General features: G+C 38.0%; 1 protein-coding gene across 7 annotated transcripts in view; it reads right to left on the reverse strand.

The window, feature by feature from the left end:
* Window positions 1-22,332, reverse strand: part of TCF12 (transcription factor 12) — a 370,918-nt gene that overhangs the window by 17,735 nt on the left and 330,851 nt on the right. For 5 of the 7 annotated variants that reach the window (XM_059700173.1, XM_059700160.1, XM_059700164.1 and 2 more), the window contains 4 exons: window positions 20,652-20,730; window positions 11,708-11,781; window positions 10,652-10,723; window positions 9,735-9,941 (listed from right to left, as the gene is read on the reverse strand). In XM_059700173.1, coding sequence (XP_059556156.1) covers window positions 9,735-9,941; window positions 10,652-10,723; window positions 11,708-11,781; window positions 20,652-20,730 — 432 coding nt within the window. The remainder of the gene's footprint in view (window positions 1-9,734; window positions 9,942-10,651; window positions 10,724-11,707; window positions 11,782-20,651; window positions 20,731-22,332) is intronic. The other 2 variants (XM_059700181.1, XM_059700211.1) reach the window with 1 other exon arrangement.

Below are 22,332 nucleotides of genomic sequence, written 5' to 3' on the forward strand. Positions count from 1 at the left end.
AAAATAAGATATGTGCAGTGTGCATAGGAATTTGTTCATAGTTTTTTTTTAAACTATAGTCCGGCCCTCCAACGGTCTGAGGGACAGTGAACTGGCCCCCCCTGTGTAAAAAGTTTGAAGAACCCTGCTTTATTAGAACAGTAGCAGACGTGTCAATTAGAAGATTAAACCTTTAATTAAAGAGGTTTATTGCCTGGAGTTATATATGAGAACCACTGTTTCCAATAAATCCTTCAATCCCAATAAATTGCCAAACTCTGAATTCCTCGAGTAATAATATATAGCTTTTTATCTTTAATCACTTCGTGTGGATTTATACCCTAAGAGGTATAAATATTCCTTTGTTTTCTTATGAGCTAAACAAAAGAAACCAAAGCAAAGTTTTAAGCAATGCAGATCACTTGGTAGTAGACCTAATTATATCAGGTCTTCCACCACTCTTTTAAAGAAATGTCTCTCCATCTACATCCTTATTCTTATCTTTAATGTAGTTTTAAAAAACCCATTTAATGTATTTCACACTACTTTTAAAATTACTTGAAGATTAGTTATTACTGAGGATTAGTTGTGTCACTACTCCCTTAGGTGATCAAGCATGACTCTATCCTTTTTCTAAACCACACAATTTCATCATTTATTAGAATAAAATCTTAAAGTTGGGAAGGGACAAGAGAAACTACTTTTATCCCCCTTCCAAAATCTTCCCCAAGCATTTAGATCCGCCCCCGCCCCCCAAAGAAACACTGAGAAAAATCTGAAGAACTAAACCTAACAACCAGTGAAAAAGAGGGTTGTGAAAATTATATTCAAGAGGGAAAAATTGTTCTCAAAATATTTCATGATATTCTGTCTCTAGGGTGTCCTAGTCATGTTTATTCTTAACACATAGGATGCTTTCTTGCTAGCTATGAACTAACTGCTCAATGATCTAAGGGGAAGGTCAGTTCAAAAACACCATTTTATAAAAAGAGCTATGGTATAAATATAATATATAACAGCATATTCTTTGGGACTTTAAAGCCTATTCTAAAGATAAAATATCACTAAAACAATTTTGACTGGCTGAAGAAATCATTGCAGGATAAAGTAAGAGCTAAGACTTCTGTATTTGTTTTTATAATAATCTTAAAACAAAACTTTCTGGGATCTTTGGCATTATGTGCTAATTCTGCTCTTACCTTAGTATTTTGAGCTATCATGCCAAGTAATTTAAAATAACCTTTAAAAATTAAAAAATTTAAACATGTAAATTTACTACATGTGAAATTCACTTTATAGCTCTGTAAGACAGTAATGGCTGGATAGTAACAAACTAAATTTTCACTCATTTGAGTGATGATGCATCTGCTAAGTTATTATTTCTTTTTATTTCATTATTATAATAATTCTTTGATTTTCTGAATCTCTACTAATAAAATGTTCTATCACCTCCTTTCTGATGAAAGGTTTGGCCGACAAAGGTTGAGCTAAACAATAAATCTTATTGAGTTTGCCTTTCCCTGAAGGAAAACCAGAAAGGTTGCTTGATTTGTTTTGGGATATAAATGCCAGCAAATATTTTTGTCTCTATGGAGTACTATAAACTATTTTCTCACACCAACCTACATCATTGGCTTCCAAAAGAAAAAAAAATCAAAGCTTTAAAAATTACCCTCAGACTAGCAAAACACTTGAAGTCTGGAGTTTTCCATGTTAATGAAGTTAGCAGGAACTTTTTCTTTGTAACTTGATTCCCCTTACAAATGGCCCTCATATATTTTCTGGAGAATTTGACTTTTATAGTTCTTATAGTTCTCTTTAACCCTTGCTCACCTTGGCTCCCATATCCTCCCTTTAATCTGCAGTTACCCATTCATGTGGCTCTGTCTACACACATACAACAGGTGTATAAACAGTTCTTTGTCTGGCACAGAGCTGTGAGGCCAGCCAGATAGGACCCTGTTTAATTGTTCATCTTGTTAGCATACAGCTGACAGACTGCTTCTAGGGGAAGTAGCAGGGGAAGGCAAACCCTTAGGCCTGCTATGCTCAAAATTTCTATTATTATGAAGAGCTCCATGTCAGAATAAAAAGCCCATCCCATTAAATAACATCCTCCTGAATCTGAATCTCCACAATCTGTGCCTGGCCTTACTTTGGTGGAAGCACCCTTCAAGAAACCTGTTTTCATTTCATTTGGCCAAAGGCTTTAGTACCCACGATGGAAAAATGTTAAATCTAATTAGTTGATGAATAAGGGTCTTGTGAATTAAGGGACAGACTGAAAAAGAACTCAGTATGAATGAATTCCTCTCTGATTCTGAATTCTATTATAATTTGTACTGTTCACTCAACACTAATGATTTAAATTAATCAGTACTAATCTACAGACTGATGAAAGGATCTTTATGTATTGTATACATTTTGTTTTACCTAAAGAGGGGATTTATGCTAGAAATAGCAGAATTCCATTTGTTATGGTTCCTTTAAATGATACTTCCGTAATATAGAACCTGTATGATCTTTTTAAAAAATATATTTTATTGATTTTTTACAGAGAGGAAGGGAGAGGGATAGAGAGTTAGAAACATCAATGAGAAAGAAACATCGATCAGCTGCCTCCTGCACACCTCCTACTAGGGATGTGCCCGCAACCAAGGTACATGCCCTTGACCGGAATCTAACCTGGGACCCTTCAGTCTGCAGGCCAACGCTCTGTCCACTGAGCCAAACCCGTTAGGGCAAACCTGTATGATTTTTAAACTTTAAGAAATGCTGCCATTTTGAACAATTTTAAATTTAAAAACTGGTATCAAAATCCTTAAAACACTATAATGTGGTCTTAATAAAAATAAATTTTTAAAAAATTGCCCACTTGAGAAAAAATAGGTTACAACAAGTAAAACACAGTTAAAAATAAACTCCTTGAATTCAGTTGAAACCTAGACAAACAATTGTTACAGTATACAAATTTATACCAATAAGACTAAATACTATTTAAATATAAAGTTAAAATGACACCAAATTTATTTTGATAAGTGACAAAAATGCTGATTTTAAACAAAATATTATCTTATTTGCCTCAGTCTTTAACAACTTAATCTTAAGTATTTTAGAATTTAGAAAAAACAGTCTCTCTAACTGCTTTAGGACTTGAAAAACAGACACGATTTATATTTTTAAATCATATAAAGCAGCGTTAAATTTCATGAGTTAATGTTATTTACTTTGTTCTCAGAAAACAAATACCACAGATCTCCAACCACAGCTTAAACAACAAACCCAAAGCAATTTTAAGAAAAGAAAAATACCAGAGATCTCCAACCACAGCTTAAACAACAAAAACCCCACGCATTAAGGAAAAAAAAAAAAGGAAAGGAAGAAAAAAAGAAATGCTTGGATTAAATTTGCCCAAGACTTGTAACATAAAAATCAAAAGACCTCATGGATGGAATTTTATCCAACGTCATAAACAAGGAACTTTTTAAGATTTGCACCAAGCTTCCATTAATACAAAAAGCTCCTAATCTTAGTTTGGTTTGAAGTTGAAATCACTGAGGAATAATTGAGTACTTTGTGTGAAAGATAAAATGCTATCATGGAGCTATCTCAATGGGCCTCAGTATTTTAGATATCACAGCCATAAACAGATGTGATGTACAATAACTTTATATTGTGGAAACATCTTTGTAATGCCAAATGAAATGAATGATTCTACTCCTTTTTAGTTTTCTACTTAATACAAGCATTGTTTTCTGTCAGTAGTTTATTCCAAGAGTTTATTCTTACACTAAATAAATGGGAGCAAAACTAAAGTCCAATGCTGACATTTTAATAGTTCTAAAAACACTGATTTTTGTGCCTTAAAATTTAAATGATATATCAATCACATCCCAATAAGAGTGCCTGAAGGAAAGTCTTAAGTTTTATACTTACATTAAACAAATATGGAGAAGTCATAAAAAAATACAAAAAGGGAATAGGAAATTAAGTAAATGAAAATGTTAACCCCATTAAAAAAATAAGAGCAAATATTAAAACTATGCCAGGCTGGTTACTCTAAATATATCCATTTCCTAGTTTCTTTTTCCACTATAATAATCTTTCAGGAAATTCAATTTTGTGTGTATATTAGATAGCCAAAATATGTTAAAAAGCTGTCTGTAGTGAAACCTCACTTAATTCTCAACTTTGATATAATCAACTATATTCGGTTAAAAGAAACAACAGTCAAAATGAAGTCTTCTGACATTAAGTCCTATCCTATCTAATAAAAGAGAAAAATGGTAATTGGCGTACGAGGATACCCTTTTCATTGGCTAATTAGGGCTATATGCAAATTAACTGCCAACTATGATTGGCAGTTAACTGCCAACAAGATGGCGGTTAATTTGCATATGTAGGCACAATGCAGGGAGGCGAAAGGGAAAGCAGGAAGAAGCCCCCTGCCACTGACAGTGATCGGAAACCCAGGGGGGAGCTAAGAGCTGGGGGGCAGGGCAAAGGCGGCCCTGCCCCCCAGCCATGATTGGAGAATCAGGCGCCTTTGCCGCCCTGGCCAGTGATAGCAGGAAGTAGGGAGGGGTGGAGCCAGCGATGGGAGCTGGGCACGGTCGAGGCTGGCAGTCCCGGGAACTAGGGGTCCCTTGCCTGGGCCTAAAGCGAAGCCCACGATTGTGGGGCCGCTGCAGCTGCGGGTCTCCGCTGCCCAGCCGGACGCCTCAGCCAGAGGCATTAGGCCTGGGCAGGGGCGGAGCCTGCAACCGCGGGGAGCTGGGGGTCCCCTGCCCAGGCCTGACACCTCTGCCAGAGGCCTCAGGCCTGGTCAAGGGGCTGATCCGGTGATTGGTGATCGGAGGGTGATGAGGGTCAACTCCTCTGGCCGAGGCATCAGGCCTGGGCGGGGGGCAGAGCCGGGGATTGGGGGGATATGATGGTCCCCTTGCCCAGGCCTGAAGCCTGGGTCAGAGGCGTCAGGCTTGGGCGGGGGGTGGAGCAAGCGATCAGAGGGAGATGAGGGTCCCCTGCCCAGGCATGATTCCTGGGCCAGAGGCCTCAGGCCTGGGCGGGGGCCAGAGCCAGTGATCAGGGGAAGATGGGGGTCCCCTGTCCAAGCCTGACACCTCTGGTGGAGGCGTCAGGCCTGGGCAAGGGGCCGATCAGGCGATCGGAGGGTGATGGGGGTCTACGCCTCTGGCCGAGGCATCAGGCCTGGGCCAGGGGCCAATCCTGCTATTGGAGGGTGATGGGGGTCAACGCCTGAGGGCTCCCAGTATGTGAGAGGGGGCAGGCTGGGCTGAGGGACACTCCCCTCCCCACACACACCCAGTGCACGAATTTCGTGCACCGGGCCCCTAGTTAATATATATTTTTGTCAGGTGGTAGTCTTCTTATCTCCTTGGTGTGAGATATAAAAATCTTTTTCTGGAACTAAAAAAAACCCCAGGCAATTATCTCTTCTGTAAGATGGATAATAGTTTGGTGAAGGCTAAGGGAGGGGGAGGCTGGGATGGGTGGAGATGGGCAAAGGGGGGTAAAAAGGGGGATACCTGCAATAATGTCAACATTAAAAATTTTTTTAATTAAAAAATACAGTAAGACTGATCTACATATCAATACTACCAGCTGTGGATGACCTTACTGACACAACCTTGTTATAACTAAAGACAATGTAAGGAAAGGGTCTCAGCAACAAGGCTATTTCCTTGACCAAGGACACTATTCTGGTTGACCTGTCCATGTAGCTTTAACAACACAAGTAATCTTGTTTTTTAACATTTTTTATTTTATTTTAGTCTGTGAGAGAGAAACATGGTTGGTAGCCTTCTGTATCAAAGGGCATTGAACCCAAAACCTAAGTATGTGCCCTGACCAGGAATCAAACCCGCAACCTTTAGTGTATGGGATGACACTCCAACCAATTGAGCCACCCAGCCAGGGCTATACCACAAGTAATCTTGATAGCATTGCAGGCTGGGAGTTGAGCTCCCTCTACCACATTTATCCTGCCATCAACTCTTATTCTTCCATTCCCAGTACAGGCTGGCTCACCTCAAATATTCTGCTTCAATACAACTCCCAAACTACTCATTAAAACAATATTAGCAGTTTGGTGAGTGTTGCTCAGTGGTTGAGTGTCGACCTATGAATCAGGAAGTCACCAGTTCGATTCCTGGTCAGGGCACATGCCCAGGTTGTGGCTTCAGTCCCTGGTAAAGGCATGTACAGGACGCAACCAATCGATGTTTCTTTCTCACATCGATGTTTCTCTCTCTCCCTCTCTAAAATCAATAAAGATATGTTAAAAAATAAAAACAATATAAGCAAAAAGTTTCAGGCTAAAAAAAAAAAAAAAAAAAAGCTTGCTAACCCTCGTTTCCTGAACTGGGAAGATAATTTATGTTCTACATTGGGTATTGGGAAAGTATGGCCAGTAGGCCAAGTCTGGTCTGTTTTTTGTTTTGTTTTGTTTTTTTTTTAGTAAATAAAGGAACCCTTTTTTGTAAATAAAGTTTTACTGAAACACAGCCACACCCATTTGTTTTCATAATATCTATGACTTCACTTTTATGTTATAAAGTCAGAGTTAAGTAGCTGTGACAGAGACCATATAGATTACAAAACTGAAAATATTTACTATCTTATACGGAAAGTATACTGACCTTCTTCTAAATTCTAGGAAAAAAGCAATATCATATTTAAAACCTGCAGTTAGGATGATTTACAATAAATGCCCATTAGAACAAAAATCCATTACAACAAAAATATTATCTGAATGTTCTGTGGAGTTATTGAAATAGTATTTATGCTTATTAGAATAATTCTATCTCTGCAGAAAATGAATAGAATGATGAAAATTAAATATTTTTGAGTAGCAACCTCACAAATTCTACGGGTGATATAGAATTGCTGATAAACTGATACTTCTGTGGTTACTTTGTAATTTTGGCCACATGACCTCCATTTTTAGTAGCCTAAAATAAATACTAATTTATGATCACACAGAGGAAAAGTATATAAACTACCAGAGAGTTAAATAAGACAAAAAAAAGTAATGCCAGAATGTAAAACTGTGTCATTTTTCAGTTACAATATATAGAATAAAAGCAGGAGATAACTCTTAGAGATGGCTGTCAATAGTTACAACAATATGTCTCCCCAAATCACACACCCTCCGAGAATATGAAAAGAGTTGAATTCATATAGGTGGGTTCTGATGGAAATCCTCAGACATGGATAGAGACACTAGGATAAGAGTCTTCCTCCTTGGGTGGAGGGGGCCGAAGAGGGGAAGGATGGAGGATACATCTGTAATAATGTCAATAATAATAATAACAAAATATAATTAAAAAAACACACAAAAGAGTTTTACTCAATAGTATGACTAAGACTTAGTTGGGAGAGTCACTGGCAGACTGATCTTTATTTTATTCTATCCTTTGGCCATTTTGCTGAAACTGAGAACTGAGGATTCACAGCTAAAAAGCTCATTTCAGGAGGACGGGTGAAATATTGACTCACCTGACAGTGTCAGATTTTATAAGTTAACACTTTATATTTGAGGGTAAGCCTGGCAAAAACATCTACATCTCCACCTCTACTAGTGATTGTGTCTGAATGGGGAGGATATAGTTGATGTCTAGCAGATTTTTGCCAGCTCTGTGTCCTCTCAGAAAGTTATCAGCACTGAAGGGAAGACCTTGATGGACACATTAAGCAATACCTTGGCTTAGTTCTTGTGGTATTAATGCTGCTGCTCAGACTAAGCCAGACTCTTCACATGTTACAGAAAACTCTTTTTTTCTTGATTCCTTTGAATTTTTTCCTTTTTAAAGAATATCTCTGGCAGCCCTTTTGTTTATGCTCTGAAGTAGGCAGCATATTCCTAGAGGATGTATGTGGCTACTTTCTTAATTAAAAGCTTCAGGGCAACATCTAATGAAACAATTTTCCCTTTATTAGTACACATCCTTTTAAAATGTACTAGGTTTCTAGATGGCTTTGAAGGAATGGATTTAAAAAAAAATCCCTTCCCAACTCAATCCAAAGTTGATAAATACTAAAACAAAAAACAAACAAACAAAAAGTTGGTAAAAACTACCTTCTAGCCCTGGCCTTCGTGGCTCAGTGATTAGAGCATTGGCCTACTCACCGAAGGTTCAATTCCTGGTCAAGGGCACAAGCCTGGGTTGCAGGTTCGATCCCCCACCCTGTTGAGTTTCTTTCTCTCTCTCTCCCCTCCTCCCCTTTTACTCTAAAAGTCAATGGAAAAAAATCCTCAGGTGCAGATTAACAAACAAACAAACAAAAAACCCCAAAACAAAACAAAAACCCCCACATAGGTTCTATTTTGTACAAATAAAGGAACCCGTTTTTTGAAATAAACTTTTATTGGAACACAGCCACACCCATTTTAATTGGGAAGAGTCAAATATATTAAATATTATAGCAGATAATCTGGAATATAAACAGTAATCTATATACGGTGAAGAATTAAAAAATGATTAAGAGGTGAGAAAAGTAAAAACTGCAAATGTTGCAGTAGAGATAAAGTTGGGATTAGAATATATTGATTTTCTAGTCATCCTTCCAAATAAGGATAGATAATATTTCAACAAAATAAGTATTTCTGTGAGTCTCACAATTTATAAATGTTCACACATTTATTAGCTTATCAATAGCAGCAAAAACTAACTTTAAAGAAGAGTGAATTTCAAGATATCATGACATTACTACTCCCCCCCCCCCTCCGCCCCTCCAAAAACAACCTGGTTGTTAAGATATAAAGTTATATCTAATGTCACCATGTTACTGAAAACAGTTATCAGGAAACCAGGCTGCCTTGTTTGATGTTTACCTCAGCAGCTACAAAATGAACATTGATGGCTGTCTGACATGTGAATGTGAAAATCTGCAAACAATCTTATTTTATAGAACACAAGCCTTCAGCATTTGGGGCACCTAATTATTTTGATGACAGGTGAGTTTTAGCCTTGATCATATGGCTTACAGCTAGAAATCTGTTTCATAGGAGAATATTACACACCATGCAATGAATCTTAGAAAACATGTCATAAACATGCAAACGCATGGTATCAATTAAATAGCAGGTTTAAAAAATAATGTAAGACATTCAACATAGAATTTGTGATGTGCATAGATACAGAATTTTACTATTTTTTCCTCTAAAGAATTACCATATTTAAAAAAGATGAACTGAATTATTTTATTCTCTTTGGGGATTAATTTAAAATTATTTCCTTTCAGTGTCACTTAAATTACAGCCATTTTTGAAACTACCCCCACATTTTTTCTTCGTTTGGGAATAAAACTTAAATATGGACCTGTACAAATAATTTCACATTCCTTCTGCTAGTAAAGGCTGGTTCCAAACTATAATAAACAGATTTTCTAGGCCAGAACCCCTGAAATCCAGTCTTCCTTTACTGCTGTTGCTATTCAGACTTTCTACACACCATTTCAGGGCAAAAACTCTTCTAACAATTATATGCATCTGGAAAAAAAAATCCAAGTTTAAGCTAAAATGATATCTGTAAAGGGTTTCTGCTTTTTGCACATGATATAGAAGGATTTTAAGGGCCAATGCTCAGCCAATGACCCTGCCCAGGACAGTAAAGGAAATTCTTAAAAGCCACTCTATTTCCCTTCAAAAAGGCCTCTCTCCCCCAAAAACATTTAGGACAAGAGGCTTTGGGAGTTATTATTATTATTAAAAAAAAAAAGCACTATTTTACCATTGAAGCAGATCGACTGCTTGTAACAAGGCTTGATCCACCATAGCTTGAATTGAGGCTCCCAATTGGTGCATTGTGGGATGGTCCCAATAAACTGTGTATATCACTGTGACCGGCAGGCAAATTGGTGGAAGGTCCCACAGCATGGTTCCGCAGCACATGGATAGCATCGTCCAGTCTGTCTAAACGATCCTCCATTCGAGATTGCTGGAGTGATTGAAAAAAGACATGGAGGTTACTACTGGTAGCTATTAAATTCATTAAACTTCTATGTTTCCTACTTTGGGATATATGGAAGACAGCAAGTGAAACCTGCACTACAAATCAATAATCAAAGTAGACTATACTAAATTAACAAAGCTTCAGAAACAAATCACTGCTTTATAAAATCAATTTACCAATCTACCATGAAGTTACTTCTTTAATTTCTATAAAAGATGAATGCTACTGTAGTACTGTCTGATAATTATAGCTGATAAAAAAGATAACGGGTACTGTAATACTGATCTTTGAAATGAGGGCAATTTGGGGACACACTCTCCAATCCATCAAGTTTGAGTTGTGATTTTAAGTGAATAAAGCATACCTATCTGAAATAGTGAACACATCCAAATATTCTCTTTCACAAAACTGAGGAAATGATAGTCTGTCTGTGGATACATACATGCCCCATACACAAACATATTAGAATTTTTAAAAATCAAAAGCACATGCTAGTAGAGCTCTTTTAAAAAGAATCATTCTCAACAACATAAGCGAACAAAAGTCTACTCTTACACACTGTTACAAAAACGGAAATGGTCATTGTTTGGTTTTAAAAGACTTTGGAGTCTGTACAGGCTTGAAGATTTTAAATGGATAATAGGAATTATAACGAACTGAAACAGAAAAAAGGCACCATCTAAAAGAAATAGTACCTCACAGACATCCTTTAAGAAGGACATTGCATCTTGCAAATGCTCGTGAAGTTGCTGCTCAACTCGATTTTTCTGGCAAAGTCAAGACAGAACAGGAGGCAAAGCACAGGTTAAGATTAACTCCAAAAGAGATGAGGAAATAGCTGATGTGCATGTCAGCATAACATGTTAGTAAAGTTAACGCGAAGATCTGTGAGATCTACTTGTATTAAGATATGAGAAGGCTGGAATTTAATAGCAAAGTTATAAGGTTAGCATCTAAATAGCTTATATATGCTTCAAAATATGTGAGAAGAAAACTTTCCTTTAATTTAAAATATTTTATGTCACAGAAAAATAACTTTTCTATTTGCATTCCATCAAGTCATTATTTTGTTTTTATAATATTTTGTAATTCTGTGGTAAGCAAAGAAAAGCAACAGTAGTTAACATTCAACCACAAATTCTTCACGCTAAATACCTAGACAGGCTCCTTTATTCTACTGCTTTATTTGTTTGTTAAATAACATTTTTATTTGTACAATTTACACAAGACATTTTTTTAAGAAATAAAACATGGAAAATAATAATCTTCATGACAAAAATAATGGCTATTACATTTTAAATTTTTAATGGAAATGTACTAAACTATACATCATATAAGAAAGCATTAAATACAACTATTTTCCATTATCGGACTAATTTTCTTGCTTTTACTTGGTCTGTGTGTGTGTGTGTGTGTGTGTTTTTTAAGTTTCCTCTTATACATAAATGCAAAAGTACAGAAAAATTAAGCCCTATATTTTTCAAAGAAACAAAAATGCCATTACATTATTTTAACACCAGCTGTCCTTAGGCCAGAAGCCTAATGTCTCAAAGAACAGATGGCAAAGGCACACCCAATGTATCTTATATTGTTCAATTAAATCAGGCCATTTGTTAGCAAAGAATTCGTGTGTAATGCTATCCTACTGTTTTTTTTCATTGTTACTCAAGATTTACTAAAAAAAATAAAATAAAAAAAGAACTGCATACTATCAGATAAAAGCGACCTGTATGTTTCTAAGAGGCTCTTACCAGGGAGTGGAGTGAGTTTTCATAGCTTGGAGATGAAGGAGCTTGCCCTCCAGGTCTAGGCCACTGACTAGTACCTGTTAAAACAAAATCCCAAATACTCACACCTTGGTTAGCTCCAGTATTCTTGATAATGTTCTCAAGGGGGTAAAGATAAATTTATATGAAAATTTTTGTTCAGCCTTCAGCATAGTATTTGGCTTCTTGTAAGCCCAACACATTAAAAAAACTTTTTTCATTATTAATACAACAGTGAAGGGAGTTGAGAAAACAAAGAGGAAAAAAATCCTATACTAGTACTTTAAAACATAACTTTATGTTTGCATATTCTTCAGATTGTCACTATGCAAACATATCTTCATAAAATGTACTTAAAGCATACATAATTTAAAATTCTGTTCCTCCCATGGTTTTACATAGTCTTTAAAATAATGCTATTAATGACTGACTACATTAATATTCATCTGATTCTCTAGATCATAATTTGCTTAACCACTTTATCTCACTGCTGGACATTTTGGTTGCTTTCAATAGGCTATTATGAATAGTAAGTGAATATTACTATATTATGAATAGTAAGTAGAGAAAATATCTTGAAGATAAGTAGCATTCTAAATTAAAAGGTACAAACATATTTATGATCCTTAATTCATAAGGCTAAATTGTTTTCTAAAGGGTCATATTAACTTGTGCCTTTAGTAATGCACAAATGCAACAATTTCAAATGACTGCAAATGCACTTAGGATTATCCATTAAAAACTTTCCCAACACAATTTATACCAAAAGCACATTATTTAATTTGGAAATATAAAATTTTCCTTAAATTTTGTTTATTCTTCAACTTTAGAAAAGTACCAATATAATAAAAACTGAAGACAGGAAATAAGAAAGGATGTAAGTTTTGAGTAGAAGGAATAAAAAGGAAAAAAAAATTAAGAAAAAATAAAGCTAGTAATTTATCTATAGGTTGGGGAGAATACAGTTTTGTTTTTTTTAAATATATTTTTATTGATTTCAGAGAGGAAGGAAGAGGGGAAGAGAGAGAGAGAGATAGAAACATCCATGATGAGAGAAAATCATGGATCTGCTGCCTCCTGCAAGTCCCCCACTGGGGATCGAGCCCACAACCCAGGCATGTGCCCTTGACCGGAATGGAACCTGAGACCTTTCAGTTCTCAGGCTAATGCTCTATCCACTGAGCCAAACTGGCTAGGGCGAGAATACAGTTTTAATGGTCTTAACAAACAACTTTAAAAGGAAAAAGAACAACTGATCAAAAATCTTAACTATTTCATGATTGTGCATCTGAAAATAAGTTATTTATATAAAACAACAGACCATTCTATTAAATATATGTTACTAGAGGCCTGGTGCATGAAATTCATGCACGGGGGAGGGGGATGCCCTCAGCCCAGCCTGCACCTTCTCCAATTCGGGATCCATCTCACAATCCTGGACTGCTGGCTCTTAATTGTTCACCTGCCTGCTTGCCTGGTTGCCCCTAATTACCAAACCTGCCGGCCTGATCGCCCCTCATTGCCTCTGCGTGCCAGCCTGATAGCCCCTAACTGCACACCCCCACCGGCCTGGTTGGCCCTAACTGCACCCACCTGCCGGCCTGGTTGCCCCCAACTGCCCCCCCTGCTGGCCTGGTCACCCCCAACTGCCCCCCCTGCTGGCCTGGTCACCCCCAACTTCCCCCCCTGGTGGCCTGGTCGCCCCATGCAGCTGCTGTTCAGTTGTTTGGTCGTCCCTCACTAACCCCCCTGCCGGCCTGGTTGTAGGCAGCCATCTTGTGAGGGTTAATTTGCGTATTACGTCTTTATTATATAGGATTGGTTCTTAATAAAAGCTTTAGTGACAACCCAAATTACATAAGAAATCTGAAGTTGGCAAAGTTAAGGTTTGCTTAATTTATCTCATTTACTGCTAACTTAATTTTAAACTATGTTCTACTGGAGTCTGTAATGTTGCAGGTTAATTTGCCACATTTAGGAAACTAAAAACATCTGTATATTTCACCTTAGCTGAATAACCTAGTAATTGCATTATCATTGATCACATATGCTTTGCAAGTTGAAAAGTTGGATACATACATTCTTAATAACTAATTATATGTGTACTGTTGTGATCATACAGAAAAATTTTAAATTCTAAAATTGTAAGAAAAAGTGTATGTTTTATATACTTCATCAGATAACCGTTGTTGTTTCTTTACTTGTAAGCAAATTACAAATTATTTTGAGGACTAATAATTGCTTCCTGCTAGACATACAAATGTAATCATAATCCAACTACACAAAAAAGGTCAATTTAAAATTGCTCATTGCCCTAGCCAGTTTGCTTAGTGGATAGAGCGTCGGCCTGCAGACTAAAGGGCCCCAGGTTCGATTCCAGCCAAGGGCACATGCCCAGGTTGCAGGCTTGATCCCCAGTGGGGAGCATGCAGGAGGCAGCCGATCAATGATTCTCTCGCATCACTGATGTTTCTATCTCTTGCTCCCTCTTCCTTCCTCTCTGAAATCAATAAAAATATATTAAAAAATAAATAAAATTGCTCATTAAAACAGAAGCTTATAGACTAATTTTATAATTAACAAGTAGAATTTAGCAACCAGTAAACCCAGTAACTGATTATATGAACAATTCATATAAAAACAAGCAACCAAAACTTTATTACTGATTAAGTGCCTTAGTTTCAAAGCACTGGTGAATTTGCAACTAAGAACTATGAATTTTTATGTAAATAAGAGGTTAATCATAATCTATTTTAAAAAAGAACCCTAAATTATTTAAAAATAGTTTCCCTTAATGTTTATAGTATTTTATTTTCAATCATATTGCTCCATCTTTCCCAACCCCCTTGGGTGATCAGCCTGTGACAGGAGCCTGATCATCACATTTCTTAATTTGTGTGGAATATTAATTCAAGTTTTATGTTTAAACACCTCAGAATTGTTAGAACACATCTGTTTTGCAAAACATGCAATTTTTCTGTTTCATCACTAGCTTAGTGTTGAACAGTAAGATGTGTGCACTAAATTTACTCAGGAAAAAAATCACCAAAATTCGTTATTTTTTTAATCTTTATAGGAAAAAACTATGCTAAGGTCTATCTCCAAACTGTAATTTGTTAAATTAGAAAAGTACACATCTATTCAAACCTATTTTGTTTTTATTAAAGACTAGGGGCCCGGTGCACGAAATTCGTGCACTGGGTGTGTGTGTGTGTGTGTGTGGGGGGGAGTGTCCCTCAGCACAGCCTGCCCCCTCTCACATACTGGGAGCCCTCAGGCGTTGACCCCCATCACCCTCCAATCGCAGGATCGGCCTCTTACCCAGGCCTGACGCCTCTGACAGAGGTGTCAGGCCTGGGCAGGGGACCCTCATTTCCCCCCATCACTGGTTCTGCCCCCGGCCGAGGCCCGATGCCTCTGGCCCAGGCATCAGGCCTGGGCAGGGGACCCCCAGGCCCCTCCGATTGCTGGCTCTGCCCCTTGCCCACGCCTGATGCCTCAGCCAGAGGCGTAGACCCCCATCACCCTCTGATCACCTGATCGGCCCCTTGCCCAGGCCTGACGCCTCCACCAGAGGTGTCAGGCTTGGACAGGGGACCCCCATCTCTCCCCGATCACTGGCTCTGGCCCCCGCCCAGGCCTGAGGCCTCTGGCCCAGGAATCATGCCTGGGCAGGGGACCCCCATCTCCCTCTGATCGCTTGCTCCACCCCCCGCCCAAGCCTGACGCCTCTGACCCAGGCTTCAGGCCTGGGCAAGGGGACCATCATATCCCCCCAATCCCCGGCTCCGCCCCCCGCCCAGGCCTGATGCCTCGGCCAGAGGAGTTGACCCTCATCACCCTCCCATCACCAATCACCGGATCAGCCCCTTGACCAGGCCTGAGGCCTCTGGCAGAGGTGTCAGGCCTGGGCAGGGGACCCCCAGCTCCCCGCGGTTGCAGGCTCCGCCCCTGCCCAGGCCTAACGCCTCTGGCTGAGGCATCCGGCTCAGGCAGCGGGGACCCGCAGCTGCAGCAGCCCCGCAATCGTGGGCTCTGCTTTAGGCCCAGGCAAGGGACCCCTAGCTCCTGGGACTGCCAGCTTCGACCGTGCCCAGCTCCCATCGCTGGCTCCACCCCTACTTCCTACTATCACTGGCCAGGGCGGCAAAGGCGCCTGATTCTCCAATCATGGCTGGGGGGCAGGGCAAAGGCGGCCCCCCAGCTCTTAGCTGCCAATCTTAGTTGGCAGTTAACTGCCAATCTTAGTTGGCAGTTAACTGCCAATCATAGTTGGCAGTTAATTTGCATATAGCCCTGATTAGCCAATGAAAAGGGTATCGTCGTACGCCAATTACCATTTTTCTCTTTTATTAGTGTAGATAGGGCTGTCTACTGTGATATATCTGGTTAAAACAAAACACATGATAAAATCACTATTATCTTTCTGAACTCCATAAAAATGCCAAGTTAAATTTCATGGTCAGAGCTCCTTGAACCCACTTGGTCATTTTAAAACTTCATGCTATTGGTAACAAAGGGGATGGCTGGAGAGTTACAGTTAGTTCAGTAGAAGTCAATCCTATGGCTGGCAAAACTCAAAGGGGGGCATGAAAGTTTAGTGGATATGGGAATTAGTGGACCTTCATTCTTGCTGATCTGTACTATTAATTAATTTTATAATCCCTGACTATGACACATGCACACATTTTGTTTTGTTTTTAATCTGTCTTACAAGGCCAATCAAAGATATGAAAGCTCTGATTTCATGAGCCTAGAGGTTTTTTGACTATGGGACATTATTATTATTTCTTCCTGATGGTAGATCTATTGTGTAATCAGTGAAGAAAAAAGACACATAGACTTTTACAACTTTGGCCCATTGATGGCTTATTAAACTAAGGATGAAACCTTTAGGGCTGTGAATGGAATTCAAATTCTGGGAACAAACCATAATGCTAGCTAGCATACCTCTGACTCTGGACATCTTTTTTAAAAAAAACAACAAACTATGTGTGAATAAAATAGATAGATTAAATTTAGAATATGCTGGTATCTTTAGCTTGTAATCATCAACTGTAGCATCACTGCACAAATATGAAAAAAAAAGTGCAAAGGCTGGAAACCTCAGGGGTTTCCTAGAGCAGCGGTTGCCAATCTTCTGGACTTCACAGACTACCAGTGGTCCATGGATACTGGTCGGCGACCACTGTCCTAGAGACTAGGATGTTGCCCCCTTTCCTTCACTGTCACCTGTTATCTGGTGGTAACATATATAGAGGTTTTTAAAAAATTATTTTTTATTTTTCAATTATTGTTGACATACAATATTATTAGTTGTAGGTATACACATAGTGATTAGACATTTATATAACTTAAGAAATGATCACCCTGATAAGTCTAGTACCCATCTGACATCATATATCTATATATATAAAAAGCCAGTGACCGGAACGCCATAACGACCGGAATGACTGGTCGCTATGATGCCCACTGTGGCCAGCAAACCAAACCAACCTCCTGCAGCCCCTCCCCCTGGCTGGCCTCACCCCCAATGGGCCCCCACCACCCCAATCAGGGGCAGGGCCAGCCAGCCAACCGCCTGCGGCCGCACCCCACACCAGCCCCACCCCACAGCCAGCCCAGCCCTGATTGGGCTCCGATCAGGGTGGGCCTGCGGCCAACCCCCCTCCCCCCATCTCCTCCTCCCAACAGGCCTGGCCCTGATCTGGCCCGATTGGGGCTGGGCCGGCTGGACCCCACCCATGCACAAATTCATGCACTGGGCCTCTAGTAGCTATTATAATATTATTGACTATATTCCCTATGCTGTACTTTACATCCCCATGACTGTTTTTATACCTGGCAATTTGCACATCTTGATCCCTTCACCCTTTTAGCCCACATCCCCCAATCTGGCAACCATCAATATGTTCTCTGTATCAGTGTTTATTTTATTTTTGTTTTTTTAGATTCCACTTATAAATGAAATCATATGGTATTTATCTTCCTCTGTCTGACTTATTTCACTTAGCATAATGCCCTTATAGAAGTTTTGGGCTCCTACTTCCTTTTATTAGATAGGCATAAGCTTTCAACTATTAATATAGTTAATTTCTGTAACTGCCCTGGGCTTTTTAGTGAGCACCCCAAAGAGCTAGCTTTTATTCAAGGTTATAATAATTCACCTGATATTAAAATTTATTGACCACTTCCAGATAACAAGCTAGCTAGATGACCAGGACAACAGCATCAAATTACTCAGCTAGAAAATCAGGGAAGACTGTCTTTGATCACTAAATCTAAAATTCACTCAATGTTTCTGATCTGTTCTTTGTCTGAGTGGGACTTAGCAAGTACTTTGCCTAATAAAATTGGTTAATAAATTTAAAGAATTGATACTAACATTTTGTGTGGCTGAGAGAAAATCTTAAGACCATTTACCATGCATTTTCTTATTTGTTAGTTGTTTCCCTTTGAAATTGCACCCTAAACTCAAACATTCATGAGATTCCCCTATGCTTGGGAAAGGTTGGATAATCCTTAAGGTAGTATTTAGTGCTGTGTGTTTCACAATCTGGCCCCAGCCAACCTTTCCATCTTAGTTCTTCACACATCCACACATGAAGAGTTCACAATCAGTCATCTCAATGGCTCTGGAGGAACAGGTCACACACTTTCTTACATCTGCATCTTTGTTATGCTTTTCCCTTTATAACCAGAGACTTCTATTCACCTCCTTTTAAAATACTACTCTCTTCATGAAGTTTATCTTGAGCACCCTACTTTAGATAAATATCTTATTGATTAAACTAACCAAAACTGAGGAATTCTTTCTTTCCTATTTATTTTCATTGTGAATGTTCTGAAGATTGCCATTGAGTACTGAAATTATTAAACTTTTATTCACTTATATTCAAGAAGCAGATAAAGAAAGTCAAAATATGGTTTTGCTTGTCTGCTTTCCAAGTTCCCTTAGTAAACACATTCACTTAACTAAAATACTAATGTCTTCCCAAGTGACAACTGTAATAGATACAGTCACTCTTCTCTTCTATCTTGCTGCCAGAGTCCTCTTTTTGTTTAGAAGGTGTGTGTGTGTGTGTGTGTGTGTGTGTGTGTGTGTGTGTGTGTGGTGATAAAAAGGAATCACTAGACACAGGAGATGGGAGATACACCTGCATAAAATCAGCTGTCGGTTTGCCCTTTCAAAAGTATTTTTCTTTGGTTAGAATACTAATTTAAAAGCCTATTAACAGCTTCATTACACAATTCAACAGTCCACAGATTTTTCATTAATCAGCTGAATTAAGGAGAAAAGAGGACTCCACCCATTAAACATCAACTAAAGATGGAGGGAGAAATGTGAGATTCGACTTTGGTCTGTCGTTTTTTTGAAAAATGTCTAAGTCTCTGATTTTCCACTTTACTGATGTCACTTCATAGATGCTGAGCTCCTCTGTTGCCTGCTTTCCTATCCAGTGTTAATGAAAAGCAAAGGACACTTTTATAGCTATCTCACTGGGCAGTGGAGCAGAGACAGTGGAAACATATAGTAAGGGCTAAGGTAGCACCTCAGATGAGAAAGTGAAACAGGGTCTGGCAAAAATGATACTGATAATTTCAGTAAAACTCTGCCAAGAGGGTGATTAGGGTTAAAGTTACATCATTCTTCCGGTAATTTCAGCTCTCTGTTAAACAACAACTTTAAATCAATGGGTCTTTCATAGTCCAGTTTATGTGGGGAACAGCTGTTCAACTTTTACTAGACAGCTGAAGCCATGGTGTCTGAGAAAGTGGCAGAACCTGCTAATAGCTGAAAGCAGCTGCCAGCAGTTCATCATCTCCACATCGGAATGCTCGGAGCAGAGTCACTGGCTAACACACACAGCACAGGTGATAGCCAGGGCCTGGATACACCACAGCTCTGATTTTCAGAAATCCTGCACAATGCAAAAAAGGCTTAACAACAACAACAAAACCACATGAACTTAACTAATGGCTTGAACAGGAAAAGAGAATCATTTCTGAGGTTAACTGTTGGAGGAATATGGCAATTTTTACCCATTTGCCCGACTAGCCTAATAGCTTTCCTCAGAACTAATACCTTTCTTTTTCAGCATAGTTTTTCTCCAAATACTGGTAGAAAATAACATTTAAGTTTTTAAATTATAGCTTAACAGATATTAAGCATTTTCCTATAATTTTATTTATTCCTAATAAACCTAAAAATTCCTATTTACAATAACATTTGTATCGCAACAAATTTATACTGTAGGAAGGATATATCTGAAACTTGTTAAAGCTAATGTGAAAAAAAGAGAAACACATACAGCAAATCTGAGCCACTTATTTAACTCCACTAACAATATTAATCTACATTCACAGAGTTCTTTTCCTTAGCAAAAATAACCCAACATTTCCCCCAGGAATTTATTTACATATATATGAAATAATAACTTATTGAACCTAAAAATAAAGACAAATTATCTAGCAAAAACAATTATTCATTTTTTGAGTCGAATTCATTTTTTGAGTAGCACACATGGTATAGGGAAATGGAGCAAACAAGGAAGAAAGAAGTTACATGTACTTTTAAATAGATTACTTGGTTTATTTTCTATGCTATCTTATGAAAACTTTTGATTTATTTCCTTCTCCATATTTTGCCTTCATCCAATTGCCTAGCCTTATTTTTATCTTGTTAAAACAATTATCCTTAGAGATTACAAATTATTTTAAGAATGAGAGAAGATATGAAAAATTCAAGAGTAGCAAATATTTCAATAGTCTCAAAAAATGAACCTAAGAGGAAAGTTCTCTGTTTACATACTTTCTCAAAATCTATATTTTTCATGAAATTTTACTGGATTTTATTAAAAAATTAATTAAAAATATTTCCAAGTAGCTCCTACATGTTATTAAGTAGTTAGATAAAACAAAAGCCTACCTGTGAGAGGTGAGGGTGATCCAACTGGTGTTGATGGATTTGATGGAAAACTACTGCTGGTATGGTCAGGAGAATAAATCTAACCAGAAAACAAAAGATATACACATAGAAATATGTGACAACAGCAAAAATATAAATCCATTTGTATGGATTTATTTATTTATTTTTAAATATATTTTTACTGCCCTAACCGGCTTGGCTCAGTGGATAGAGCATCAGCCTGCGGACTGAAAGGTCCCAGGTTAGATTCTGGTCAAGGGCATGTACCTTGGTTGCGAGCACATCCCCAGTAGGAGGCAGCTGATCGATGTTTCTCTCTCATCGATGTTTCTACCTCTCTATCTCTCTCCCTTCCTCTCTTTAAAAAGCAGTAAAATATAATTAAAAATATATATACTTTTACTGATTTCAGAGAGGAAGGGAGAGAGATAAAAACATCAATGATGAGAGAGAATCATTGATCAGCTGCCTCCTGCATGTCCCCTACAGGAGATCCAGTTTTAAAATTAGGATTAAAAAGTATTATATATATATATATATATATATATATATATATATATATATATATATATACACACACACACACACACACACACACACACACACACACACACACACTAATACAGGAGGAATAAAATAGATAATCTCTATTTCTTTGTTATCCTAGTTGAAAATAATTTATATTCCTAATTTTAAAACAAAAAGAGAAGTGACTATAAAATAACAAGTTTGATAAACAATGTTTTTAGAATATACCATATAAATAAGTGCTATCCATTAAAAATAATTATTTTGGGAAACTATTAACTTACCTTTTGAAGAGTTTTAAAAAATTTTAAAAGCCAAAGAAAATCATTTTTCAAAAGTTACCCTTTACTTTTCAAAGAAGCTCTCAATTTGATCAACTACATTTCTGCCAAATTTAGCTCCAAGTGATATGTGAGTACTATAAAAAAATCAAACTTACTCTCAAAAGATATTTTGTTACTGTGGAGGAAAGTGAAAAAACCATGAAAGTTCTTCAAAAAATGTTCCCAAAATGATCTGTGGACTTTACCCCCTAACAGGTTTACTTTAAAAAAGATAACAAATCTGGATGCAGATATTTTGGCATTTCAACTAAAAGTTTTTTTGCAATATTTTGTTTTTTTTCATTGATTTTTAAAGCGAGAGGAAGGGAGAGAGAGATAATGTGAGAGAGAACAGTGATCGGTTACTTCTGGTACACATCCCAACTGGGGATTGAACATGCAATCTTAGGCATGTGTCCTGACCAGGAATGGAACCCAGGACGCCCCTGGGTATGGGATGATGCTCCAACCAAATGAGCCACCTGGCCAGGGCTGTTGCAATACTTTATATTTCATTACTGCTCAAAAAAAGTGACAGAGCCCTAACCGGTTTGGCTCAGTGGAGAGAGTGTCGGCCTGTGGACTGAAGGGTCCTGGGTTTGATACTGGTCAAGGGCATGCACCTCAGTTGCGGGCACATCCTCAGTAGGGGGTGTACAGGAGGCAGCTGATCAATTTTCTCTCTCATTTTATGTTTCTAGCTCTCTATTCCTCTCCCTTCCTCTCTGTAAAAAAATCAATAAAATATATATTTTAAAAAGTGACAGAAATTCATTCAAGTTGACCTAAATTAACCATTAAATATTTAAAAAGTCTCTTTAATCTAGGCA

The sequence above is a fragment of the Myotis daubentonii genome, chromosome 1, assembly GCF_963259705.1.
Source record: "Myotis daubentonii chromosome 1, mMyoDau2.1, whole genome shotgun sequence".
Classification (NCBI taxonomy): domain Eukaryota; kingdom Metazoa; phylum Chordata; class Mammalia; order Chiroptera; family Vespertilionidae; genus Myotis; species Myotis daubentonii.